The sequence below is a fragment of the Pezoporus wallicus genome, unplaced genomic scaffold (genome assembly GCF_028554395.1).
Source record: "Pezoporus wallicus isolate ANWC-B61680 ecotype Strahan unplaced genomic scaffold, APGP_CSIRO_Pwel_v1 contig_9789, whole genome shotgun sequence".
NCBI lineage: Eukaryota > Metazoa > Chordata > Aves > Psittaciformes > Psittacidae > Pezoporus > Pezoporus wallicus.
In genome coordinates this window covers 532,769-559,824 of record NW_026640314.1, presented here as the reverse complement: position 1 = coordinate 559,824, position 27,056 = coordinate 532,769, and the positions used below count along the sequence as shown (strand labels likewise).

Sequence of the window (27,056 nt, the reverse complement as noted above, 5' to 3'; positions counted from 1 at the left end):
GGAAGAAACAAGCTGCTTTGGAATTCTTGTTTAGCCAGTGTATTTCTCAAGCTACTGGGTATAAACCAAGGAGTTCAGAATCCTATATACTAGGTGCATCAATATTCCTATTAGAGGCCTGAAAGAATTAAACCCTGACTCTGCAAATGATTTAATACAGATGTTGGGGTAGTCTAAGGAACAGGCTAAGCTCTGAAATTAGCATTACCTGATACAAGTGAACCCCCACACTAACAGGAATATCAGATTTTTTTCCTAGAGCCACAAACAGCAACTGAATTCTGCCCAAACCCAGTAATAATAAAAAATATGACAAGACAAAGCAGTTACACAAAAAAGGTAACTTAGCATCAGTTTAGCCACTGCAGTGTTCAACTGTAATTGTTTTACACGCTTTGATTCACAATGTAAATATTTTTTAAACTATGTGAGGACAAACAGTTATAGTAACGACTTGTTAAACAGTATTGAAAGAACATCAAGCAGACTAAATTCCTTCATTCACTCCTCAGGAGGGTTTCCAGGAACCCCCATCCTCTTTTACCCTTTTAAGGAAACAGAGCGGGGCAAACTTAACTGTCTCACCTAGGACTCTGAAAGTCCAGAGGGCCACAAAGATGATCAGAGGGCTGGAACACCTCTCCTGTTAAGACAGGATGAGAGTTGGGCTTGTTCAGCCTGATAGCAGTTCTGGGAAGATCTTACAGCAGCCTTCTAAGTGCCTAAAAGCAGCCTACAAGAAAGCTGGAGAGGCTTTTTACAAGGGCATGTTGGGATAGGACATGGAGAAATGGCTTTAAACTGAAAGAGGGGAGGTTTAGATTGGATATAGGGAAGACATTCTTTACTATGAGGATGGTGAGACACTGGCACAGGTTGCCCAAAGCAGCTCCAGCTGCCCCATCCCTGGCAGTGTTCAAGGCCAGGTTGGACAGGGTTTTGAGCAACCTGGTCTAGCAGAAGGTGTCCATGCACAGGGCAGGGGGGTTGGAACCAGATGAGCCTTAAGGTCCTTTCCAACCCAAACCACTCTGATTCTGTGACATTGACAATAGCATATTACACGATATTTTTTTAGTCAAAACTTTAGATTAAGGGGAATTCTGAAACAAGCTTGGCCATTGACATATGGAGAGGGCACAACTAAAGACAAACTATACAACTGCAGTCAAAACACAAAAAGGTGTTTTAAATGAAAACAAGTGAAGAGAGGAATGGCAGCTGGATAAAGAATGGAAAAGGACAACCTTCTTCCGTCCTGAGCTCCCCACCCTTTATTTCTGCCTTCCTGAAGGCATTTTCCAAGCAGCTGATTATAGAACTCATTTTAAAATGCAATCTGAAACAGAAACAAAGCCTTTTGTTTAAAGTATATGACTTAAGTAACTTCATTAAAATATTCCCTTTTAAAGACAGAGCTATGCAAGCATTCTTCAGGCTACTGCCTGAAGAATAATTCCATCAAAACCACTGGCAGTTACACTATAGCCTGATATTAACACTTCAATTAAAGCAAAGCCGATACTGTTAACACTTTAAATATTTCCCAGTATACCTCCACAGGCCACTCAGGCTTATGGACCAACAGCCATAACTCAGCAGTATGTTTGCTATCTGACTTAAACATGTACCCAAAGCACATTCACTTCACAAGCCCTTCCTGACTGAAAAAAAAACCCTATGCCTCAGGCATTATTCACTGAAAAAAATACAAAGAACCAAAGCCTGGTATTTGTCTGGTATTGTGACTACAGAGTAGCAACAGGGCAATATTCATGAATCGATCTACCCCCCAAAAAAACCCAATTTACAGTTAAATATATTACAAATTGAGAGCTTAACATATCAAAAGTTCAGAAATATCATACCGCTTCAAAAGAGTCACAGCCTATCAGTATAAAGGAAGAATATAAAACTATTTTATTGACCACTGTTCACCAGTATTTACAATAAAGTAAACAATATACAGTCTGATAACATTCAAATTACTACAAAGTTAGTTTTCACCTGGTCTTCTTGAGACCAGGTGATCCCAAATACTAAAAAGAATGATTCTACAGTTTTAAAGGGCTAGGTTTGGGTAAAGGAGGTACATGCACATCAATAGTATAGAAGACTACAAAAACATCTGTGAGTTTGTTTAAACATTCATTATGATTCTTTAATAACTATGGAAGTTTATGAATGTTTTATAAAAGCTTTTACCTAATATGGAGGAAGTAGTAGTATCAAATGCTCTCTTGTGATAAATGAAACAAGTCGCAGAAAGCTTTTATTTACTTGCTGTTGATGCAAAACATACTACTTCAAAAAAATATCAAATTTGATTCTTGTTAGAATGTATGTTTCTCACATTGCTAATAAATCAAATTTCCGGGTTTAATATTCATATATATAAAAAAGCAATGCAACTAATTATTGTGCTTCATCTTCTGGGCATGAATGCCAAGTTAGTCGCTCTTCGTAAAAAGCGATTACGATCTGAGGACACTTCACGTTAGCTTCTTTGGCCAGCACCAGATCTGCCTCATCAGAGTCTTTCCTGATGTAGAAGAGAGTGGGATTTAAGAAAATGCATAATTGTAAGTAAGTAAATACAGCAGCTTTTGATAGGTCATAGGTTCTAAAAAGAATATCAGTTTTCAGTATACCAAGAATTTCCACATTAATGGTAAGGTTTCATAGCTGCATCTTCCTTCCCTTCCTGTATTTTTTTTCTGTTTTAAAGGAAAACGCTATTCAAAGTGAACCATTTATACAGTTACCAATTGCAGTATGTAACAAAACAATTTTGATGATTTTTTTCTTTTAAAGTATAATCACAACTTCATAGTAAGACTTTTAAAAATCACTAGCATCAGTCTTAAGATGGGGCACTTGCATTCAATTTCTATTTACTCTTTATGCAAGTCACTTCCTATACTTTACACTGCTTTTCTTGTTGCTGTTTTGGGATAATAAACTTCCCAGTCTGACATGCTTCAGAGTCCATTTTGAAGTGTATGTTGCCTTCACAAGTCAGTTTTGTGAAAACATATTTATATCTATGTTTGTTGCCTACTATCAATTATGAAAAACTAGTAAACTGCAACTGAACTAAATCCTTCTGTTTCATTTTGCCAATTATCACTGCAGAAATCCACACTGTCATAATCTGTATTTTGTATTGCTTCTGAGTTTCACGTATAATTTAGGGAGGATGTAAGAAAACAGAAGGGAGACGGAATCTTCCAAAGCACTAATCTTCAGCAGTCCGGGCACATCACATGGCAAATAATTTCTCTGGAGACCACTCAGTTTGACTCCATTCAGAAAATTCTGCCCTCCTCAAAGGCTGTGGAAAGCTATCGTTGTTCTTATCCCACTACCATATGACATCCAACCCCCAGTAAATGTCAATTCAATTTCTTGTATTCTCAACACTGGAAAAACAGTGCTGATTTTCTTCTACTTGTTTTACAAGGTAGGAAGTCTTTCTGTCAACACTGTAGCTAGTGAAGCTGGTCTTGACCTACCCTCCCAACAACACAAACTCCCTCCATCACTTTCCCCTATTTCTAGCCCATAACAATAAACCTTTCCTCCATATTGTTTATTCTTCATCTCATCCTCAGCTTCCTCCACTAGCTGCTTCCAATTCCACTTAGTTGCATGCAGAACAGCTGGCACTACAGCCAAACAGCTGGCTATGCAGCACCTGGCTCCTGCTTAGTGGAATGTGTAAAGCTGGATTCCTCCCTGCCATTCACTCAGCAAAACCATTACCAAGATCCATCTTTTCCATACAAATGCTAGTTTTTCCATATTTTATCAGGATTTACCTTTTAAATTTCTACTTCCATAAAACTGAACCAACAGAAACTAAAGTTATTTTGGATTTTGAAGGAAGAGTGATTAAGTACTAACTGATTATAGGAAGCCTTGTTTTTCTAAGAATACAAGGACAGTAAGCAGACCACCAGTTCCTCTGTCTTACTCCTGAAATAAAGTTGCCCAATTAGCCTAAGTGCAACTACCTGTCCTCTCTTAATATGGAGAACTGTGGATCTAAGACTTACCATTTCATGAGGAACATAAGCTCTCCACTGCTATCTGTAGCCCCAATTATCCGCTCAGGATCAAGACCCCTTGCAAATCCTCTTGGTTTATCAACCTATTGAGTAAGTTAAAATATCAGTATCTCGTTTAAGACGAAATTCTACTTGGGCATTAGTGTTAAATACACACATTCTTTTACATACATATGTGTCTGTATCAGAACAACAAAAAAAAATAGCGTTGCATAATTGTAAATGCTGTAATTACGTATTATTGTCTGAAGATTATATCTACTTTTTCAATGACTGATCTTCACGCCGAGTCATCCAGATGTAAGGTAGTAACAAAGGACTTTACAGAAATGTTCTAGCATTTATTTCTGAAAACTCAATAGATGAAACAATTGGTCTAAAACCATTATAGTAGACAAAAAACCAAACATGGCCAGTAAAAGCAACAGAAGGGGCAAAGCAGAAATGCAGTCCTGCAAGAGGGAAAAACACATCATTTTCAGCAAAACAACAGGCTTGTGATGGCTTAAGCCAACTGTGAAACTGCACCCTTGGGGAATATCTCAATTGTTCTTGGCTGACTGAGATCACATCAGTGGCAAGAAATATCATGACTATTTCCTGTATTAGTTCCTCTAGGTTCACAATATCCTTTTGAGACAGTGACCACTGCTGTACCAGATAAAGCCATGCAACTGACTTTATACAGAAACTAAAATACTCTTGCTTTCTTCACTTAGCCTTTCTACTTCCTCTTATCAAGTCTGGTCCTAATCTAAGTAACTGCCTGATCTTCACATTTTGCAGTCTTGCCACTCCCCTATTCAAAATCGTATGCTAAATATGAAAGCAAAACCAGAACTTAATCTTTGTTCCATTTATGAACCTTCTGCTCTAATATAACCAACCACTTGATATCATTCATTAATAACTTTTTAACCAGTCTTACTTTCAGTTATTCAGGAAGCATCATGGGACAACACAAGAACTTTTAGCAATCATGTCAATCAATCATCTTTTACTCATCTTTTGGAAGGTCTCATTAACAACCAAGAATGATTACTCTTTTCAAACCACAGTTCCAGATGTGAGGCTTTTACAGTTTTAAACCCATGTTTGGTCTCATTCTCAAAATGACAATAGGATTTTTTGGGGGGTGGTGATGGAGGGGTAGTGAAGAGACACAGGAAAAAAAAAAGTTTAGCACATGAACATATACTTACAGCATCACGCTTCTTCTTTGATTTACTATCATCAGACTCGCTATCTGACAAGGATTTTCTTTTGGCACCATCTGTTTTTTCTTTACCAGCTTTCTGAGAGTTCAGAAAAGCTTCGATTAGCTCTGGACAATCTAAGTTTTCTTCAGGTTCCCATGTGTTGTCAGCACTGAAACATATACACAGTTATGTAAAACTATGGAAAGAAATAAAACTAGCCAAATGGCTCACCTTAAGCAAGTTAATTCATTTTCTCTTTACGTAAGGCAAGTTTTTCAAACCTAAAGATGCTTATCTTGCCATCTTTTGTAACCTTCATGTACTAAATTTCATAAAAGAAATTAGTATGCTCTGCTACTGTTGACAAATTATGTTCTTAAACTGGAGATACAGAACAAGCAGGTCTCTTAGCTCCTATAATCCAGCAGGACCATAGGAGTTAAAACAAGCAATACCCACTCTACCAAAACTTACCTGTACATTTAAACTGACTCCTTTCCCTGGTTCCTCTAAAGAGTGTCCATGCAAACAAGTTATATGATAGAGCACTAAGACTTATGGAGAACAGAATGTACACAACACTCACCACAAACAGCGTCCGTATGTCTAAGTTTCTATACATGAAGAATATGCTAAAAAGCTCTGAGCACTGAGCTCAGCTGTACCTAGAACTATCTTCTTCCTTCAGTCAACTACAGGAGGGAACAAAGGTTCCATGTCCAGAGCTGGGCAGTGCAAATGTTTCAGTGAGCATGCATACTGTTAACTAAAATTTTAAGTGCGTGAATATTCTCTACAACAACTAAGCACCTCTTCAGAAGTCCTCATGCACAAATCCTGCCATGGCACTACCGCACAAGCAGGATGCCTACAAAGTATTTTCAGTTACTGAACTGTATTTTTTAAGTAACATCCTCAAATACTAAACACATTGTGTTTTGCTATTTCTGCTCTTACCACTACACAAACTTCAGGTACTAGAAGGCAGGATATTGCACTGTGATCACTCTGGGAGGTACATAACAATAATACCATTGCATATAACTGCTTAAGTTCAAATGATAGGTGCATCACCTTTTTTTCAGATAGTAAAGCAGCCTGCCAGAAAGTGTCAAGGGAGGGATGGAGGAGGCACAGCTATGTGCTTTAACAATCAATTTTTAAGTTCACTTAAAAGACTTTCCTGGGCTTCCGTAAGTCCTGTGAAAGCGACTCAAAAGATACCTTTTGGGCATGCCTAATGAATGCAACTATTCCACAGAATTCCTTATGCAAATTCATCTAATTGGAAAGTTGTTCAGAAAAATGAATAATAAACTGTCTGCTTCAAATTCATCATTTCAGAACTGATTACAGTCTAAATCCCTGCAAAGTCTCCTACTTGGAAGTAACATTCATTCTGCTACATATATAACAACTGTCAGTCTAACTTGGCTGCCCCACTTGAACATGCATTTATGGACATCCTTTGCTTGTTCTTTAAAGTGTATCACCATCATCCAATCCCCTCTTTGCATAGTTATTTCAAATAAATGGTTAATATTTAGCATTCTATCAGAAAAAAATAACAGGTAATGCCTTACTCTGTAAATCCTTTCCACTTCAAGTAGTATTCCACCTTTCCATTTACAACACGTCTGTCCAGGACTTTTTCCACAACAAATTCCTCAGGCTCTGCCTCTTCAACTTTTTTACCTTTGCCATTCTGTTTCTTTCCCATTTTGTGCTACAAAAGAAATTCAGAATGACATTATTCTTTCTTTCGCTTTACACAGTTACTTCACTGGCCAAATCCAACTTTGCTCACTAAACAGCAAAGAATCATGTACTTATTCACACTAAAGCCAGAAGCTCAGACTCCTTTTACGTTAGTGCATGTGGTCAGGTAACCTGAGCAAGACATGTTAATGTTTTGGGTTTTTTTCAGTTGCTTAATGAGATACCCAACACTAGTTTTATAAAGGTGAAATATTTTTGTCCATACACAGTGCCTCTACTCCCCTTATAAATTTCAGTATAAGAAACTCTCAGTGCTACATGCTCAAAAATTTATAAAGCTTCTGAAAGTTAACTCTATGCCTGTGAAAAGGCAGAGAGCAAGAAACAGCATAAGACAGAAGTAAAGTAGTAAGGGAACTGTGGAAATGCATAAAACAGGAAAAAAAAAAAAAGGAAAAGCTGATGGGAGCAAAGTTTATGATGTATAACTACAATAAACAAAATACTCAACAATAACCCATCACTGTCTAACAGGATGCATGCTAGAAGCATTCCATTACTGCAGTCCCTTCTCATTCTCAGCCACGCACCAATGCAACTTACATTCAAACAGATGTCACAAAGGTGCAAAAATTTAAAGACACCTACACTTAAGTACAGCACTAAACATGTAAATGAAATTTTGCTAACTTAAACAACTTTGTAAGTGTTTTAAGTTTACATTTGATACTTCAAATAATATTCTTAAAATATTACATCCACATCATCCTCAAGGCATTCCCAGTTTAATAAGGCACATTTAAATAGTAATAGAAGGACACATTTAATAATTTCCTTTTTTACAATCTTAAAAGGTTTGGATCAAGCCTATCATGTTGTATCACATTTCTGGAGCACTAGCAGACCAAAAGCAATTTGCTCACCATTTTGGACTGCACCTTATAAGGAAATTGTTAAAGTGGCAGCCATAAACTAATGGGAGCAGGATTAAGCTCCTAAAACGTATACTCGTGCAGCACCCTAAATCAAAGTGGACAGAACTAATTCCTCACTAATGCACTTCCTATAGAACAGAAAACAGACAAGCAAAAAATAAATCTCAGAGCACATCTAGTTGCATGATGGCCTTTCTCTAATCCTCTCTAGAATGAAAGCAGGTTGGTTTGAGAATACTGTGAAGCAGGTTTTTACACTTCGTAGGAATTTGTCTTGATGTGGTGAAAGGTAAAAATAAAAAATATGTACATTAGAAAAAAAAACCTGTTCTTTTTATAAACTGAAGATTTAAGGCCAATTCTTTCTTTCCAAAGCCATGTCTTTGTGCCCTTATTTTTCATAACTGATTTCCACCCCACTCCCCAAAACAGCTTTACTCTGGTTAGCAGAAACTGAAGGTGTAAACAACAAGGAGAAGGAAAAGTTTCAAATTTCTCTTTCAAACAGCAAGTTTCTGTATATGGTTATATCTCATGCAACATTTGTTTTGATCTGAAGCACAGAAGAGAGATTATCTAAAACAGAGCATGTATTTCCAATTAAGATTTTAACTGCCTGCATATCCCAGGTGTATTTTGACCACAGCATTCATGTCTGAAAAGTGTCAACTTAAGCACACTGGCTTTTTTTTTTGCCTCCACAGGAAAAAGAATGTAAGACTGATATTGAAAGAAAATTAAAACATGGAGATGTCCAATGCTTCTATGAAGGCAGCTTCGTTCCAGAAACAGAAGTGCGAAAAAGAGAAACAGGCAGAAATGAGGAAAACACATGAACAAAAAAAAAAAAAATAAAAATAAAAGAGAAAAATAAAAACCAAACAAGACAGACTCACTATACCATAGTAATAACATTATAATTACTGGTGATGAGGCAAGCAGGCTACAAGTGGGGAATATCTCCATCTGTGTTCTCCGTTGCACTAAAATTCTTTGATTCAATGGAAGATTGTTTTCTGGTACGCTTTTCGGCTTCACTAATTCTTGTCACTTAAAGATAAATGTTTTGGATTTCTGTATCAAAGCAACATTTTTTTTTTTTTACTTTCTAAGACTTAAGTATCTAGAGAGTCTTCCACAGGAGAAAATGCATGTCATGGGGATCTGTATTTTTTTCTTGAAGTGCAGTAAGAAATAACAAAACTGAGAGCATGTTGCTTTTTGTTTTAAATATTTAAGAGATTCAATTAGCTCTTGTGTACATCAGCACTGCTTTCCGAACTCTTGAGCCTTTCCAACCTATTAAAGTAATACTTGATTGCAGAGCCTGCAGAAATACTGAACATTTGTTAAAAGCCTGTACATTCTGAGACTATACAAGCCAATGTAAATCTCGCTGATAATGACTGAAGTGGCCACTAGACCCCCTGAAGCTTCCTTCTCTAGGGTCACATGTAAGCTGTTACTTGAGCATCTGATCACTGAACAGATCCTCTATGGCCCATTTCCCTTCCTGCATTCCAAAGTCACATATGAGGGTTGCAGGTGTGTGGCTGATCACTTTCTTTAAGGGGCATGATTAAAACATTGATGTGACACTGTGGTGAAGGGTTTTAACACACAGAAGGTTAAAAATAGGAATTATAGTTCCAGAGCTATGCTATCCCTTAATACATTTAGGTTTTGCATGCAGATACATAATGAAGCAGAATTAGTTACAGTTCCCATGGGAACCATAACTGCCTTTCCTGACCTGTGCAGCAAAATTCTTCTGTAAACATCGAAAGATTAAAAATACTGCATTCACAGATTCTTTCCTTTCCCTGAGGCATGCCCTCCCCAGGCTGGCTAACTACTTCTATTCCTTGAATTAGGGAAAACTGGACAACCAATTACTAACAGGAAGTTCAGACACTGACCTTGGTTAAAATTTTTTTAAAATAGTTTCTTATTGTGCAGTACAAAGGAAGCACTCCATTGCACTTTTAAGCCAGGAGTTAATACAAGTTTTTAATGTATCTCTACTTGGGTCAACCAGTAATCATTTCAGTAAATTTAAGTATAGGCCTTTTGAGAGCACTATGAATCAGTTGTTTTGCTATCCAAATTTTGAATTGTACATGTGTATTTCAGCTTACTTCCCCACCTCAACCTCAGATGCATCTCATACTCTACGTTTTCAGTTCTGTCTCTCGTAAAACAATATAATTATTAGCTGAATGGCAACCAGCAACCAACTGCCCTTAGAAGTCCATATTTTAATGTCAAGCAAAGCTTTACAGGACTTGAGATCCATGAATGCATCATTAAAACGGTCCAGGAGGGGTTGACATCTGATAATCTCTGCTCCTATGAAATTCAAAGAAACTGTTATTTGTTAAAAATCATTTCAAAAGGCATCTTAACTACGCCACATCATTTCCCAATAATGTTATTTTTCATTTGCCTTTTTCAGGCAATTGATTTTCCCCAAGTACACTGGGAGAAATTAAATGAATACATGATTTGGATATTATTTTCTACATATATGATGAAGTACATGGTGTGCTGAAAGGAATCTAAAAAAAAAAATAAAATCCTTAGTGTTCTCTATTGTAAAACAGATGAAACAGTGCAGTCCTTTAATATTTTTTCCCAACAAATCTCTTCAGAAATGGGAGATTTATTAAAGCCAATGTCCTTTTTAGTAGCCTTACTTTCTGGATCTGAAATTTTGGTCAGAACAATGCTGGGGAGGGGAGATGTGGATGTATCTTTTAAATGGAGATGCCAAGTTATAAGTCTGAAGAAAAATATGTTGATTAAATCCTTACATACTTTAGGTGTGCATGAACTTACCAATGTAGTTTTATTGGAGGCCATTTTTATTGCAGACTTGCAGAGCTTTTACTAGAAAAATGCATGACAATTAAAAGGAAGTTTACATTACTCAAAGAAAGGCATCCCAATACAAGCATGGTCCTTGTTCCAACCCCCATGTAATCACTGCATACAACGTTTCTAATAAAGATTGAATCCAGAACAAAAAGTAGGTTACCACTTCATCTGGCATAACCCAGTAATGCACCATTATGCTAGCCAGGATAAATGATATGACAAAGTGGTATATACGGTTGAAAAAAGGGTTTTTTTCCCCCAAGGCCTTCTAAGGCACAGTTATGTTTCAAGGGAAAAGGGGGAGGACCATCAGGGATGCTTATTTCCTTAAACCCAATGGAATAGGAGTTCAGATTCTAGCAGTTAATTGAGATATACCTAGGTATATACTAGGTATATTTCTGGTGGGGAGCAGCTACATATCTGTGGTGTTAATAATGAGTCACCCATTACTCTTACATAGTAGTAAATTTTTACGAACAGCAAATATTTATCTTAATGCAACTATAACGTTGCCTTCTGATGCTCAAGCTTGCAAGAGTTAAGGTCCTAGAGCAATGTTAACTCAGCTAAGCTGTACATACTACATATTTAACCTACAGAAATGATGTTGAATAGAATCCATCCCCTTTTCCATGCCATTTCTCATACTGGCCACCTCCTCAGTCATGTACTGTCCCCTCCCCACTGCAAACTATAGAACTGTTAGAACTCCCCATATGCCGGGGGGCAAGGCAGAGGAGAGTCCTGCAAGGCCAGGAAACCTCCCGGATTCAGCAATCCTCCCCCAATTCTCCCCTGACACAGGAGGTGGATTTTGGCAGCCCCATAGGCGATGGGGAACGTAAGGGGAGTGAAGGCCAGGGGCCAGGGCCCCAGTGCAGAGGGGCTTTGCCGTGTCCCCGTTCGAAGGCAGGAAAAAGGGGAAAAGAAACAATAGTAATAATAACACCTCTCCCGCCCGCCCCCCCCCTCCCCCGCCATGATGCCACCCCCCAACAGAACACAAGCAGCCCTGCGGAGGAGGCCTGCCGGGAGAGGCCGCGCCTCGGGCGTGTGGCGGGCGCACGTGAGGCAGGCGGGGACGCGGCGGGCGCGCTAAAAGGGCTGCCCCGGGCGGCGCGGGGCCGATCCGCCGCCACACGGCGAAGGCCGGGGGAACGGTCCCGCAGCTCTCGCCCCGAGCAGCCGCGCCCCCGCCGCCAGGGCCCCTTTCCACACAGCCTCCCCCACCCCGCCACGTTTTCCCCGAGCCCGGCGCACGCCGCCACCTCCCGGAGCGGGGCCGCCCGACCGCGGGGGCCGCCCCTCGACGGTGGCGGGCTGGCTTTGTCTCCCGAGCGTGTCCGCCGCCGCTGCCGCGCGGGTGCCGCTGCCCCCGCCCCCCGGCTCAACCCTCCTTCCCCGCGGTAAAGCCCGCTAGCCCCGGGGCCCTCCCTCCCTTCTCTCCCATGCGGGCCGCCAACCACCGTGCAACCGCCGAGGCCGAGGCCCCCCCGGCAGCACTGCTCCGCCCGTTACCCCCCACCGCCAAAGAAGCGGCGGTGTACTAACGGGGTGGGGAGGAAGGCGGGAGGGCTGTGCCCGCATCGACCCGCGGCGGCCCACAGGCGAGGCCCTGGGGCGCAGAAGGAAGGGGAGCCGGGGATGGGGAGAGAAGAGGGGGATAGGAGGCGGCTGCAGCGAGAGAAAGAGGGAGAGAGAGAAGGATACAGACTTCAATGGTGCCCAGCCGTTCAGGTCTGGCGTCTCCTCCTCGCTCTCGCCCTGCGCGCACTGAGCAGCGGCGGCAACAGCGACATCTGAGGGGGGTTGAGGCGGGGGGTGGGGGGAGGGAGGGAGGAAGGGAGGGAAGGAGTGAGTGAGTGAGGGAGGGGGTGGGGAGCGGCGGCGCGGCGCAGCGCAGGGCGGGCGCGGCGGGTGGCGGGGCTGGGCTGGCCGAGCACTGCGCGCCGGCGGCTGACGGGGCAGAGCGCACGACGCCGCCTACGCGCGAGCTGCAACCTCGTACCGTCGTCGCCGCCAGCACAGGAGGGGGGCCAAGACGTCTCTCCAACGGGGGGCTAGTGCAGGACCGCGTCAGGCGTCCAAAAGAAGGAAGATGCCTCGCGGCGACAGAGAAAGCGACTGGGTAAGGTGGGGGGGGGGAACGGGCCCACGGCGACCGGTAACTGCAGCCGCCATGATGGCCGCCGCCATGAGGGCGCGTCGGGCCGGAGCGGGCGCCGCCCGCAGCGGAGCGAGGCCCTCAGGGCGGGAGGGTGGCCCCGGCGAGCTCTGGGAGCGGGGAGGATGGGTAGGGAGCGCTAGGATGTGTTTGAAGCTCGTTGAGGCGGAGATGGGGGGGACGATTGGAGCTCGGCCATTTCCCGCGTTGCGGTGGGGAGGCCTAGTCGTTAGCGAGGAGCAGGGGAGTGGGTTCGGAAAGCTCTGCGGGGTGGAGGAGAGTTTGGGAAGCTCTTCGTTAGTGGGGAAAGGGGTCGGCTGGTGAAGCCTCGCTGCGGTTGCGGAGGATCCGTGCTGGCTTTCCCCGGGAGTTGAGGGGGGAGGGGGAGAAGGAGAAGAGGGGGCGGGAAGAAAGGAGTCGCTCCAGCGCCATTTCCCTGGTGCGCCGGGCGGCAGCACTCACCCTTTGTCGCGGTGCGTGCGGGGCCGCCGAAGAGAGAAAAGAGGGAGGGAGAGGGGAGGGAGAAAGGAAGGAAGAACGGATTGCCGAAGCGGGCGGCGCGCCCGGCGTCGGCGGTGCGGGTAGAGCGGAGCAGGCTGCGGCGAAGTCTGGCTGCCGGGCCCCCGCGGTGTGGCGGCGCTGGCGCCGAAATATGGGTAGTTATCACTTCCTCCTGCCCAGGGGGAAGGGGCTAGGCCGGCAGCGACCGGGGGAGATCACGGGGGTGCGCTCCACTCTGCGCTCGCCTGATCCCTGCCACCACCACAGGTGACTAAGGGGAAGGCAACGGGGGGGGGGGAGCAATACGAGGCCGTCTTCGGCTAATTATAACCACGCGCTTCGAGGCTTGAGCTTTCGGGGCCGTTCGGCAATTTCCGGAAAGAAAAAAAAAAAAGCGACACGGTGCCAGTCGCGATCGGGGTCGCTTCGGCCCGTATTGCGAGTCTCTTCCGTTGCCGGAAATTGCCGAACGGGCTGGAGAGCCGAGGACTTGCTGCGTCTGATTCTCCGGAAATTGCCGAGCAGGCTCCGACTGCTGCTCTGTCATCTTCGGCAAGTTCCGGAAATTGCCGAAGGGAGTCGAGTGAGCTTCCATTGCCGTTTCGGCTTTTTCCGGCGGCTGTCGAAACGGATAAGCTCGACGACGACGACTCCTTCGGCTCATTTCGGAGACAGCCATTACTAGCGGAGTTGATGAGTTTTTATTACGTGATAAAAAGACGTAGGGGCGTTACTGCTGCCCCTCTGGAGATATTTAAGCTCCAGATTCAAGCTTTTTAAATTTTTTTTTTAACTCAAACCTCGGACGCGAGCCCTGGTTGGAGAAGGAGGGCGCTAGCACTACGTGGAGCTGAATTTCAAATTACGTAACAGGGCAGCCATTATTGACCGGTTGTACGGTACTCTCAAGCAGGAATACCTAAACCATGAAGAATGTGGTACGTAAAAAAAGGGATAAATCCAGAGTTTGCTTTTAAGAAGGGTGGCACGCTTGGTTTTGAGTTCGGAGTGATTTTTTTTCTGGGCCTGGGTGTTAAGAGCGGGATAATCCTTGTCGGTACAAGGGGGGCTGCCGGTCGGCGCGCTGCGGCTAGTGGGCTGGATGACTTTCCGAAGAGGTAGCGTTAAGCGGGGAGGAAGGTTCTGGAAGCGGAGGTTGGGGCTAGTAACGCAGGCGAGAGAGGAGGCGGTAGCCGCTGGGGGCGAGTTTTTAAACCGCTTAACGTACCCGTTAGCCGATCTGCCGTTAAGGTGCCGCTGGAGGAGGGGGCCGCAGCTCTTCTAGGGTAAGTCAGTGCGCGATCTGGGGGTCGCTTTTTCCCTGCGAGGAGCTGGGCTGCCGGGGTGGCGCTGCTAGTAATGGCGGTGGCGAGGGGGAGGGGTAAAATGGCGGCTCTGAGGTCCGTCGGCGCGTGAGGCTGTGAGGATGGCTCCGGTGTCGGGAAAGGTAGTAAGGCGGGGCGGGCCGCGGCAGCAGCTGCGGTCGTGTCGTGTAGGGGGGGCGAAAAAAGCCTTTTTCCTGGTTCCGTGCATTCCTAGATGCACGCTAGAAGCGGCTCGCAGCGCTTGGTTGCCGTTCGGTTCGAGGTTCCAGGGGGCCTTTTTTGTTTACTTTGGGGTGGGTTGGTTTGTTTGTGGGCGGCTTTTTGTTTGTTTTTTTATCAATTGGGCTTTGATCTTTCCAAAAGTTGTTAACTTCGCCGTATCGCTGTCCCTGGGGGCGGCGGCTGCTGCTGGGCGCCATTTTCCCCTCCTAGCTGCTGGGCCCTGTTCTGCTGGTCTCTGCCACATGGCGGAGCCGGCACGGTCACCTCTTCACTCGTGATAACGATAGGCGGGGGAAGGGAGAGAGCCCGGACGCTACATCAAAAAAGCCCTGCCGAACGAATTGGGGCTGACGGAACGCTTAGAGAGGGATCTGTTCGGGACTAGTAAACCTAGCTTTACTTTGGCAGGCTTCGCCATCGTAATTCAGACATCCTACTCGCTTGTCTTTCTTTCAAAAGCAGTTTTGTTACTCGGTTTCTTAACTGCAGAAGTCTGGTCAGCTTGGAGTATTTGTGCGCACATTGTTGCTATACGCGACACATTTTCTTGCTCTGATGGTGATTTTCCAGTAAAGGCTGCACATTGTTAAGCCCTTTCAAGTGTTGCTTTAAGCCTGCGAAGGAAGGCCTGAAATAAGCGCTAATGAAGACCCTACAGAGTTCATTTGCATTCTGTTCCTGCCACAGAGTGTACTATGCAAATCTTGAGGCTTTTTTTACAGCTTTTATACTGGGGGGGGGTGGGGGTGTTACTAAATAGGGGGTTTCAGCAGAATTTTAAGGAGGACTGAAGTTACAATTTCTGTTGTGCATTTTACAGCTTCAGCCTAAACATCACATGGTCAGAGCTCTCTGGACCCTGGTGGGAGGTTAATGCTTAGACTAACCAGAGCTTAAAACTGATACATTTAAGGTGCATAGTCTCTCCACATCCAGAGGCTGTGCATGTATCAGTAGAACAACGTGTTTATAATATTTTCACGCAGTGGTTTTAGTTGAAGAACTGGTAGTGTGAATTTGGTTATTGCTGTGTCCTGTTGTGTGGTGTCTAGATGTCGTTCTGGGTAGGACATGTATTGCATAATACATGGTAAGTTGCTGTTACTAGTAATTTGAATGTCTATAAAGCGTGTTACTATCCTGCTTAATGTTTATTAGTAATGTGTGGTATGTGTTTTGTCCCTTTTAAAAAAACGCAGTTGTTTCAGCCAGTAGATGCCATTCTTTCCTTGAGTTTCATTTACGTGTTTATAACTGTTTTCAACGGTAAAACTAATGCTTAACTGGACAAATCCTACCTGCCTACTTCCTTGCTTGATTTGCAAAATTTTTAAGAATATAAACTTGCATTTGTTAGACGCACAACAGTTATATGGGGAAAAGTGTCTTTTGTAGCAAGTAGTCCCTAATAATTTTCAAGCAGGAGATACGAAATAATTTAAAGGCAGGATTTTTTTTTTTTTGCAGTATCATTGCTTAAAATTATTTTTCTGCTAGCCTACTCAAATTATAAATGGTAGTATAACTTGCAGCATGGGACTTCTTAGTCCAAGTCTGGCATGCAGTATCCTTTACTCCTTTTAAGAGATGAGGTGAAGGAAACTTGACGTAATATGGGTTTGCTGCTTTTAAACTCTCATGTCTAATTTTGCCTGTATGTATGGGGTGGGGGATGACAGTACTAGCTTCTGTGCTGCTTTACTACATCCAACAGCAGATGTCAAATGTTTTTAAGAGACATTTAAACTGATTAGTTGACTTATGTGTCACACTGCAGCATTTCAAGCTAGTAATAGTGTGATCTGTTTGAGCAAAACCTTACTCAGTGTTGGGTTCAGTAATTGGCATCTACATGCATCTAGAACCAGGCCTGCCCTGCACAACTCCAGAAAACATTTTGGTCCATGCACAGATTGGCTTCATACTTCTGAAGCATTTGTGCACTGTGAACTATTTAGTTTATTTTCCAGATTTCATGGTTTTTCATTGGTTGTCCAGTTTCCTTTTAATGTTTATCTTAATGTTCAGGTCGTGTTGTGTTTGTTAGTTACAGCTGACTATGCAGTGTATGGGTTTGAAAAACAACCACCACCCTAAAGAAGACATGAAAACAAACCCAAGCGGTTTTCTTAACTTTTAAAATTAGTTAACAGTATAAAGCTGAAGTAATACTGCATTTCCATTATCTTGTCCTTAGCAGGACAATTCTTTCAAACAACATTCTGAAATCTTAGATTTTGTGTAAGGGAACACTTCTAGTGCACTTTTTTTAATTACTGCTATTTGACATGTGAAATTGAAAAATGTATGTTGTGTGTAGAGAACTACAGTTATGATGCCTCCTTAGTACAAAAAAGTTAGTATTAATAGTATTTTGAATTTGTAGAGGATGGAAGATTGTCCTTCCTGCTTTGATATAAAGCATACAGAGTAGTAAATGCAATACCTTATTATTTGTCTTGGGTTTTTTAATAACATACTTATCACAGCCAAAGCTTCTGCTGAACAAATGGAAGGATAATAATTCTGAAAGGTGATAGAACAGAGTCTTACTAAAGGCATCATTTATATTACTGGACATATATGCAGATATGTATTGCATCTGTATTTTCAAAGGGAATCCACTTAGTTTTGATACTGGTGCTGTTGAGGCTGTATAGGTTTACCGTTAATTCCAGTGGTACAGGATCCCAGGTTAATTTTACAGATGCTCCAGCAACACCTTATTTTTAATGCCCTGGGTAAGCAGTATGAATGGTATTCATCTACAACAACTTGAGCCAGAATGTTAGGGGTTTTTATAGATAACACAAATTCATTCATACTGTACAATTCTGTTCCACATGGTTATCTGTAATGAGAACTTTCAGTTTTGTTTTTCTTTAAAAAGCATTTCCTCAAGATTTTTATAGGAATATTCTGGAAGTCTTCAGTTATGTCTCCTTGTTCTGATATTTCAAGGGAGAGATGGAAACAATACATTACTAAAATCTGTTTGGTAAAAGTGGACCCATATCATTGAATAATTGCGTCATTTCTTGAATAATGGTAGAACACTAGAAAAGCCATGCCCGGTTTTGAAAAATGACGTTGATGATGGTTTTTGACATGACATATCTTAGTGTCTTAATTATGCTGGTGCAGAGGGCCTATTGTTAATTACATTAATGTAATCTTCTTTTCTGTAGAGGGAAAAGGAGCAGTTCCGCAAACTGTTCATTGGCGGCTTAAGCTTTGAAACAACAGAGGAAAGCTTGAGGAGTTACTACGAGCAATGGGGAAAGCTTACAGACTGTGTGGTAAGTTTGGCATACTAGTGCACAAAGCTTATACAGAATGTTTAGAAATTGCAGAAGTGGGGATTTTTTTTCCTGGGTAGCTTAACGGAAATGCGGAATATGAAATTTCTTGCATGTACAGTAGATAGATTAGTAAAGAATCCAGTCTGTTGAAGCTGTGTTCAGGCTTTCCTTTGTGAACTCTAGGAAGATTTCACAATCTGTTTCCTGTAAATCTCTCAGATTATCTCTATAACCACGGACTTCAGCAGTTTAACATTAACTTGGGTGTCATTGGTTGAAGTGCGTTAGGAAGTGCTTACACAGAACTATTCCATCTGTGTGATTGGTAACCTTCGGCATGAAGCTGATGCTGTAAACAGCCTCAGCAGAGCTGGAAAAGGGTGTCTTTATGTATGATGTTTTCATAGAATCATTTAGGTTGAAAAAAAAAAACCTTTAAGATCCTTAGTCCAACTGTTAACCTGACATTGCCAAGTCCACCCTTAAACCATGTCCCTAAGGACCATATCTGTTTGTCTTTTAAATACCTCTAGAGACTGTGACTCTTGCAGAAGTTCCCACACTGTATTTGTTTTGGGGACAGTAAATACATCATAAAGTCTGTGGTCTTCAGAAATCTTAAAGAAACTGTGTTTGATTTTTTTGTGAAAACAAACATAAATATAAATGAATGTGACATGATAGAGGAGCATTTTGGAGTTACAGGTAGTCATGGAGGACAAGAGTGGTTTGAATTTCAGTGATGCCAAGCAGTGCCATTCATGTACGTTCAGCATGGGTGGTTCAGCATAGCCTGCTGCTTTATTATAATCGTTTTGAAATCAAATAGAGGAACATATAAATTAAGTTTACATGTTTTCTCCAAATATTAGTCTTTAAGCTTAACATGAGACAGGTAGAAATTGTTTAAATGTGTTCATCGGTTTTAGGTAATGAGGGATCCTGCAAGCAAAAGATCAAGGGGGTTTGGTTTTGTAACATTCTCCTCCATGGCTGAAGTTGATGCAGCCATGGCTGCAAGACCTCACACAATTGATGGAAGGGTGGTTGAGCCTAAGAGAGCTGTGGCTAGAGAGGTAAGTGTGGCTTTGAAAGCAGATAGTTTTCATGCTTTGAAAAAGGAATATCTGTATCAGTGGGACAGTTAAGCTTTGTTCTTGTTTGAAATTGCCTGGGTTTAAATTTTCTAGTTAAAATGCATAGTTGGGGCACTAATTCCCACATATTTGGTCTGTTAAATGACGCTATTACATAAATGTTTATTATTACAATGAAATTACTCTGGGTGTAGAATTGTGTATGCAAGGGATGCAGCTGGGGTCTCAAAGTATTGTTAGTGAAAAAATGTTGAATGCCAGGGATTGTGCAGATTCCAAACTAATTCTTGTCTGAAATGGTTATTGTTGTTAAACCTCAAATTAATAAACTTCTGTCAGTCACTTCTGACTCTATTCCAACATTTTGGGTATTTCTAAAAGGTATGTAACCCAAAATAGCTAAAAGTAGAGTGTGTAGTAGGGAAACTTCTTTCTTCAGTGGTGGTGTACAAAATCACCTTAGGACTATTCTGGGTTTAGCCACAGGCATACTGATTTTTAAAACTTCAGGGTACAAATTAGGTATGCACATAGGAATGCAGTGAACCAGTAAACAGCCAGGTTACTGTGGCACAGAGGTACTTGAGCAAGTGTAGATTCTAGGTTATTTCTGCTTACTGTGTTGTGGAAGCTCTGAGAGTGTTTACGAGTTCAGGGGTGGACCCAGGTGTTTATTAATACATTTGGACTGATGAACTGGATTAAATAAGCTGTCCAAGAGGTCAAGGGAAATGGAAATAGCAACCACTGGTAGCCAGAGTTTTAGCTTTACTGGTTTTCTTTCTGTTCCCTGCAGAATGCAGGGTTGGTTAGCATTTGGAAGGGGGTAATCAGTATACATGCATACTGTTCATACACACAAAGCTGTTGCTAAGCTGTAGGAACAAGACATTCTTGACTGATGTAGCAGCTTGGATATCATGCTCAAATGGTAAAAGTAGTCTATGAGTGTGAGGAATTGCTTCATATTTTGAATAAGGGTTAAAATGCACAGCTGTGGGCTCACTGAGGTTGAGGGACCTTTGCTGTGGATACCAGTGGAATGTGGGTTTCATTGCTGTTGGGTGAAGGGCAGAGGAAGCTGATGTGCCTTTATGTTTAAAGGCTTTTTATTGACTTTCATGTATTTTATAGCACTTCTCAGTGCTTTTGAGGCTTTGACATAAAGGTGTGGGAGGAAAAACCTCAATGTCCCCATGTTACTTCCTTTTCAGAAAGCTTCCCCGGCAGGGTTGCAGGGATATGCATTGCTAGGGGGAAATCTTAGTTTAGTATTCCATTCCTGAAATCCTGGCAAAATAGTGATTTGTGAAATTGTTTTCCTTTGTGATAATGTAAAACAATTCTAACAGGAATCTGGAAAACCTGGTGCTCATGTTACTGTGAAAAAACTGTTCGTTGGTGGTATTAAAGAGGACACTGAAGAGCACCACCTTCGTGACTACTTCGAGGAATATGGAAAAATTGACACTATTGAAATCATTACTGACAGACAGTCTGGTAAAAAGAGAGGGTTTGGATTTGTTACATTTGATGACCATGATCCGGTTGATAAAATTGTGTGTAAGTAAGCTTCATTTCACTCATTCGATAGTATTAATCCTTGCAGTCATGGTAATGGTTTAAGCTAAACTGAAACTAAATTAGTAAGTATTGGCTTCTTTGCTTAAAAAATAGTATGGGGTTTTGTTTGCTGCTTTTTTTTGTTTTTTTTTCTTTTGTTGGTTGGGGGGGGGGGGGTAATTACCTGGAATATGTATGGATTAATTTGAAAATAGCTTAATTTTTGGAAGCCTGATATTCTTGCTTGTTGCCAGATTAGTACTTAAATGCTGATAATATCTATTTGATGTGCTTACAGTGCAGAAGTACCACACCATCAATGGCCATAATGCAGAAGTAAGGAAAGCTCTCTCTAGACAGGAAATGCAGGAAGTTCAAAATTCTCGGAGTGGGAGAGGAGGTATGTACAAGTAACGGGTAGTGGTTTGTGGTTGATGTTTGTGTTCACTTTCCATGATCTCACTGCTTACAAATGTTGAAACTTACAGGGAACTTCGGTTTTAGTGATGCACGTGGAGGTGGTGGCAACTTTGGTCCGGGGCCTGGCAGCAATTTCAGAGGGGGAGCCGGTAAGACAGGCATGTTTGTAGCACTTTTTTTTTTCCTTATTTATACTGTCTTTCCAGTTCTGGATAATTTTCTAAGCTACTGTGGTTTAGTTTAAATGTAGCTGTAGCAGTTGGAGAAGTTTGAGAAAAATGACTTACAGACCTCTTCTGGAGTATGTAGATTAATTACATGGATATTCAGTAAATTATTTTTTTTTTTTTTTAAGATTTTATTTAAAGGCAAAATTAAATTAAAAAAATCAGTATGGAATTCCGAGATCTCATCTCTGCAATTCTATGCAGCACTTGCCTGACCTTTACAGTGGAAGGGCCATGTCCAAAATTAGAACTTATGTACCTTACGAATGCAAGAGAATGGAAGATGTAAAGCAGTGATTGGATGTGTTATTTAACAGCTGTTCTTCGAAATTCAAGAGTGTGTACGTGTGCTTGATAATCTTCGAGGTTTTGTCCCTAAGGTCATAGGGGTTTGAGAATTCAGTTAGTTTGCTACAGCTGAATTTAAATACTTCCGGGTTTTTTTTTCCAACAGATGGATATGGAAGTGGCCGTGGATTTGGTGATGGATATAATGGATATGGTGGAGGACCTGGAGGTAAGTTTACGGTGGTGGTGGTTGTTTTCCAATCAGAAATATTTCTACATTCACTTAACATTTGTATAAATCCTGTATTAGTTGACAAGACCATTTTGTTGGCTTTCAGGAAGCACACTCAGCTGTTGGCTCATGATAAGCTTCTATATATGGCAAATTGTATGGTTATTTCTTCAACAACTGTACCCTTTTCTTTAGAGCAGTAGTTTTTCTTAAATTTCCTGGGAAAAGTCAGGCTTTTAATTAAGCCTTTTAATTGAAGCTTTTAGGCAGTCTTGACTGGTGGGTTTTGCTTTTTAAAAGTGTTCATAGAAATTTCTTTACAGAATTCTGACTCTTTCTTCCCCTGTAGATGTCTAAACAGAAAAGTATCCTCTGATTCTATGTAATTTGGTGCCCTCCTATACTGAAAAGTTTATTTTAAAGGATTATATTGTCATAGGTGGCAACTTCGGTGGCAGTCCTGGTTATGGAGGAGGAAGAGGAGGATATGGTGGAGGAGGACCTGGATATGGCAACCAGGGTGGAGGCTATGGAGGTGGTTATGACAACTATGGAGGAGGTACTGGCTTGAAATGACCTAACATCTCGGTTGTAAATTAGTGCGATTCATTTGAGATGGGTGGTGGGTGAGTAGGAGGTGTAAATGTTTAAGGAAATTCTTGTTTTCTGAATAGTATAAAATGGTTAAAAAGCGGTTCATTGCATATACTAGTGACATGTGTGATTTTGTACTTTAATTTAAAATGCTAATGATGAGATAACTTTGAGTGACTTGTGTTTTAGCTCACCTAGATTTTTCTACACTTTTGTCTTGATAACACAGGCAATTATGGAAGTGGAAACTATAATGATTTTGGAAACTACAACCAACAACCTTCAAACTATGGTCCAATGAAAAGTGGGAATTTTGGTGGAAGCAGGAACATGGGGGGACCATATGGTGGAGGTATTGTATATGTCGTGACCTGTCTTGGAACCAGAGTGGGTGGGCTTTTTAGTCTTTTTCAAGAAGTGGAAGCTAAGATTCAAGGGGTAACTGTTTTGAACTGAAAGGGTAGAAGGAAGAAATCCTTTACAGTGAGGGTAGCAAGACGCTGGAAGAGGTTACCTAGAGAAGTGGGTGTCACATCCCTTGAGGCGTTTAAGGGCAGGTTGACTGGGCATTGAACAGCCTGGTGTAGTGGAAGGTGTTCCTCCCCATGGTGGGCAGGGGTTGGAACTAGGTGGTCTGTAAAGGTACCTTCCAACCCAAACCATTCTATGACTCTAAAATTGATATGTAAAAATAGGGTAACTTCTAAAAGAGATGGAGTGCAGTACTCATTGTAGCAAGTTGGCTACAATTTCTTGACACTGTGACAAGCTTGTCTTGGGAAGAATTATTACTACTATTTTTTTTTAAGATATGTAAAAGCTTAAAGATATTTAAAAGCTTTTTCCAGAACAGTGAAATGTTTTGCAGTTTCCAGTCTGTAAAGATTTTTAGCTAAGTCTCGTGTTCTTTGCTGTCAGTTCACACTACTTGTGGGAAGCCTAGTTAATGTCTACTAAACTTTCTGGGATTTTTCCTCCCCCCACCAGCATCACTTCTTCTGACACCTTCTACTTTTGGTGTCCAAATGTTACTTAATATGGCACAAAGTTTGTGAAACAGAAACTGAAACACAAAAGCCTGTATTTGTAAGGTGTTACCATGCAAATAACGTCAACCCTCACAGTCTTAAGACAATACACTGCATCAAATTGCACGTGGCACTGTTGAATCTTCCAAGAGTTTGGGATGTAATTTTTGTGGCAGGTATTGGAGGCTGTTTGGAGGAAGACAGCAAAACTTGAAAACTGTTGCTGTATAATGCTGTCTCTGGGAAATAAAGTGATGTTAATCTTCATGCAGAACCAAAAGCGTTCCTAAATGTAAATGATGTAACTGCTCTCTTTCTTGGTTTTGTGCAATTGCAGGAAACTATGGTCCCGGGGGCAGTGGAGGAAGTGGTGGATATGGAGGGAGGAGCCGTTACTGAGTTTCTGCAAGCATGCTATGGGTAAGTATGTTTCTAAGTGTTAAAATTGCAGTGATTCTTGAGAGTAGCTACAGGAGTTAAAAGCTTTTTAGGATCATATTATCTTTCCTTTAAAAAATGGTTAGATGAATAATTTCATAACCTATTTTTTTACTCTTTACTTCTGTTGAAACAGGCTTCACTGTATAAATAGGAGAGGATGAGAGCCCAGAGGTAACAGAACAGCTTCAGGTTATCGAAATAACATTGTTAAGGAAACACTTATCTCAGTCATGCATAAATATGCAGTGATATGGCAGAAGACACCAGAGCAGATGCAGAGAGCCATTTTGTGAATGGATTTGGATTATTTAATAACATTACCTTACTGTGGAGGAAGGATTGTAAAAATGCCTTTGAGACAGTTTCTTAGCTTTTTAATTGTTGTTTCTTTCTAGTGGTCTTTGTAAGTGTAGAAGCATTCCTTTGATAATGTTAAATTTGTAAGTTTCAGGTGACATGTGAAACCTTTTTTAAGATTTTTCTCAAAGTTTTGAAAAGCTATTAGCCAGGATCATGGTGTAATAAGACATAACGTTTTCCTTTTAAAATTTAAGTGCGTGTGTAGAGTTAAGAAGCTGTTGTACATTTATGATTTAATAAAATAATTCTAAAGGAAATATTGTGTAATTTTAGATTTTTTTTTGATATTGTAAAATAAGGCAAGGAGTGGGGTAGTATAAGGTCCCACAAATAATATAAAGCTATTGTTGTACATGTAAAATTAAATGTTGGTCAGAAAAAAAAGTATGTTGTCTGTAAATGATCAGGTTTAAAGTATCTAGATAACTTAAGGGATATCTCTGCAAGGAGAAACACCTTTTTAGATCTTTTAGATGCTGCTTCTTCAATGGCAAGGAAAGGAAATATCCCCAGCGAGGTACTCTTCCAGGGACACAGGTCTAGTACAAGAGAACTCTTGAAAACGTCACTAAGTTCAGCCAGTCTTAAAAAGCTGCGCTGTATTTCTGCAAAGTTTTAACTACAGTAGTTTATAAGGATGCCAACGAAGGCTGAGGGTGTAGAGCAAAGTAGTTCTAAGCTTCAGTTAAACTTCTTTAGGTAAGATCTTATTTACTTTTCTTTTCTTAATGTTCCAAAACTGAGAAACTAATATTGTATTACAGTATATTCTTTCAGTATAGTGATTATTGTTATGTAGTTTTAACATAGCAATGAATTGAGTTAACGATTACCAATTGAAAAGACATTTGTGAATCCTGTTTTCTTGTATTAAATTTTTTACAAACAAATTTTTGTTAATTTCAGCTACTTAACATATTTTTTTCCTACTGGAATCTAGCTATGATATGAACCCTGGACAAGCATAGACTGCTGCCACTGTACACTGCTACAGTTGAACAAATGAGACCTGCAAGTGTCCATTAGTAAAGCTTTGCAAGGGTTCCATCCCTGGTGTTGATAGTTAAAATGGTAGGTCACAAGTTAATTAAATTGTACAACTTTATTTTTGCATCCTGGAACGTTTTATTTTTTCTTGGGAGTCTATGCATTATGGTGCTTGCCAGGTAATGCGGTGATGGTAGTTCTGCTGTTGAAAATGATCTGTGTTGTTATGTCTGTTTGTCTACTGAAATCTATTTTGTATAACATGTTTCATCCTGAAGGTTCCCAAGTAACTGTAGACTGTTTACGTGTAAGGAAAAAATTGCACCACAGAATACAACTGCCTCTGTGAAGGAATGTGTCGTCCATTCTTTTAACAACTGCATAAGCAGTTCTTTAGGAGGGGAAGTGAAAACTTCAAATAAAACTGCAGGTGGTATTTCATAAGTGTGTAATTGTGTAAATTGGGAATCGGCTAGAATGTTGAGGTTTCCACCATTTTTTATAGTTCTTGCAGCTAATAAACCTTAGTGCCAAATTCAGTCAGCCTTAATCTCACTGCATTGAGTGTCTGCACCTCAAATTAATGAAAATCTACCAATAACAAGTTAACTCAGAGTAAGGGTGGTGTACTCGGCTATGTTTGGGTTTTACATAAAAATCAACAAAACCCACCCCAAAAGGCAACCAAAAAACACCCTAATTTCCAAGTTCCTTTGCCTTTAAAAGGCTTTCTACTGAAGAACGTGGACTCGGCAAATAAAAAGAAAGTCCTGTTCCTTTGTGTTAGACACACCAGTGAACTGCTTATACTTTTAAAAAACAAACAAAAAAAAAAGGCTGAAGTTTCCCTACTGGTAATTTGGTTTAGACATATGTGATAAACATCTTCAGATACACTTTTTTTTTCTTTGGCAGGAAGGTGCCATGCTGCAGGTAACTAATGAAGAAGTGGTCAACCACAGAAACGCTTCAAGAAATAAGAAATTCTGTACCATCAGAAAATAGTTGTTTTTGCTGCCTTCATTAAAAATCTAGAGGTTAAATGAGTAAAAGATCACAATTAGTACAGCTCCCTGTAATGCTGGGTTTTTTAAATTATAGTCGTAATGTCTTGTAAACCTTTCAAATAAAATTCAGGTTTGGTAGGAGAAACAAATCACTAATGTTAAACCAGCAAACGTTCTGTGAGTAGAAAGTTTAACTACATATTTTTATAACTTTCATAGCTTTAAAATAAAGTATTTTTTATACCAAAATAGTTCTAGTGTAATGCTTAATAATACCTAGTGTTTGTCTAACATTAAATAATGTTTATGTGCAGCTTTTAGACCCTTTCATGATTTGAAACGTTCCATTTTGAGATGGATTTAAAACAAAATCAGCTTGGCAAGTGTATTCACAGAACTTGTATCTCTGACCATAACCATCTGTTCTCTGGTGAGAGAAACAGTGCTACAGATTAAAAACATTGATCTTTTTGCTCATGGACACAACTGCTTTAA

General features: G+C 41.1%; 2 protein-coding genes across 14 annotated transcripts; one reads left to right on the top strand and one right to left on the bottom strand.

Annotated features, from left to right (window-relative positions):
- Positions 1–1,897: 1,897 nt before the first annotated feature.
- CBX3 (chromobox 3) lies at positions 1,898–14,850 on the bottom strand. Of its 7 annotated transcripts, XM_057418351.1 has the most exons (7): positions 12,518–12,601; positions 10,762–10,812; positions 8,848–8,973; positions 6,853–6,995; positions 5,273–5,438; positions 4,059–4,153; positions 1,898–2,542 (listed from the first exon to the last, which is right to left on the bottom strand). In XM_057418351.1, the coding sequence occupies exons 3-7, from the start codon at positions 8,887–8,889 to the stop codon at positions 2,416–2,418; spliced, it is 573 nt and encodes a 190-aa protein (XP_057274334.1). In that variant the 5' UTR covers positions 8,890–8,973; positions 10,762–10,812; positions 12,518–12,601; the 3' UTR covers positions 1,898–2,415. The 7 variants fall into 7 exon arrangements, with proteins under 7 accessions (XP_057274334.1, XP_057274336.1, XP_057274335.1 ...); XM_057418353.1 differs by lacking the exons at positions 8,848–8,973; positions 12,518–12,601 and adding an exon at positions 13,430–13,647; XM_057418352.1 differs by lacking the exon at positions 8,848–8,973 and having other exon boundaries at positions 12,518–12,651.
- Positions 12,265–27,056, top strand: HNRNPA2B1 (heterogeneous nuclear ribonucleoprotein A2/B1). 7 transcript variants are annotated; one of them, XR_008973366.1, is made up of 12 exons: positions 12,433–12,540; positions 18,204–18,314; positions 19,247–19,393; positions 20,767–20,977; positions 21,276–21,377; positions 21,466–21,555; positions 22,079–22,141; positions 22,584–22,703; positions 22,968–23,090; positions 24,104–24,186; positions 25,508–25,638; positions 26,470–27,056. XR_008973366.1 is itself a non-coding variant. In XM_057418348.1 (11 exons), exons 1-10 carry the CDS (start codon positions 12,448–12,450, stop codon positions 24,163–24,165), a joined length of 1,122 nt encoding a protein of 373 aa, XP_057274331.1. In that variant the 5' UTR covers positions 12,265–12,447; the 3' UTR covers positions 24,166–24,186; positions 24,341–24,824. The 7 variants fall into 7 exon arrangements, 6 of the variants coding, with proteins under 6 accessions (XP_057274331.1, XP_057274326.1, XP_057274327.1 ...); XM_057418348.1 differs by lacking the exons at positions 25,508–25,638; positions 26,470–27,056 and adding an exon at positions 24,341–24,824 and having other exon boundaries at positions 12,265–12,540; XM_057418343.1 differs by lacking the exon at positions 25,508–25,638.

Excerpts from the sequence above, each read along its gene's own strand:
- HNRNPA2B1 (XM_057418343.1), top strand. The coding sequence starts at position 12,448 with ATGGGGAGAGAAGAGGGGGATAGGAGGCGGCTGCAGCGAGAGAAAGAG. Across the intron at positions 19,394-20,766 it reads AGAGAGCTGTGGCTAGAGAG|GAATCTGGAAAACCTGGTGC; the intron begins GTAAGTGTGGCT and ends CAATTCTAACAG. Across the intron at positions 21,378-21,465 it reads TTCTCGGAGTGGGAGAGGAG|GGAACTTCGGTTTTAGTGAT; the intron begins GTATGTACAAGT and ends TGAAACTTACAG.
- CBX3 (XM_057418351.1), bottom strand. The coding sequence starts at position 8,889 with ATGGAGATATTCCCCACTTGTAGCCTGCTTGCCTCATCACCA. Across the intron at positions 6,996-8,847 it reads GCCTGCTTGCCTCATCACCA|CACAAAATGGGAAAGAAACA; the intron begins GTAATTATAATG and ends TTTCTTTTGTAG. Across the intron at positions 4,154-5,272 it reads CAAAGAAGAAGCGTGATGCT|GTTGATAAACCAAGAGGATT; the intron begins GTAAGTATATGT and ends CTTACTCAATAG.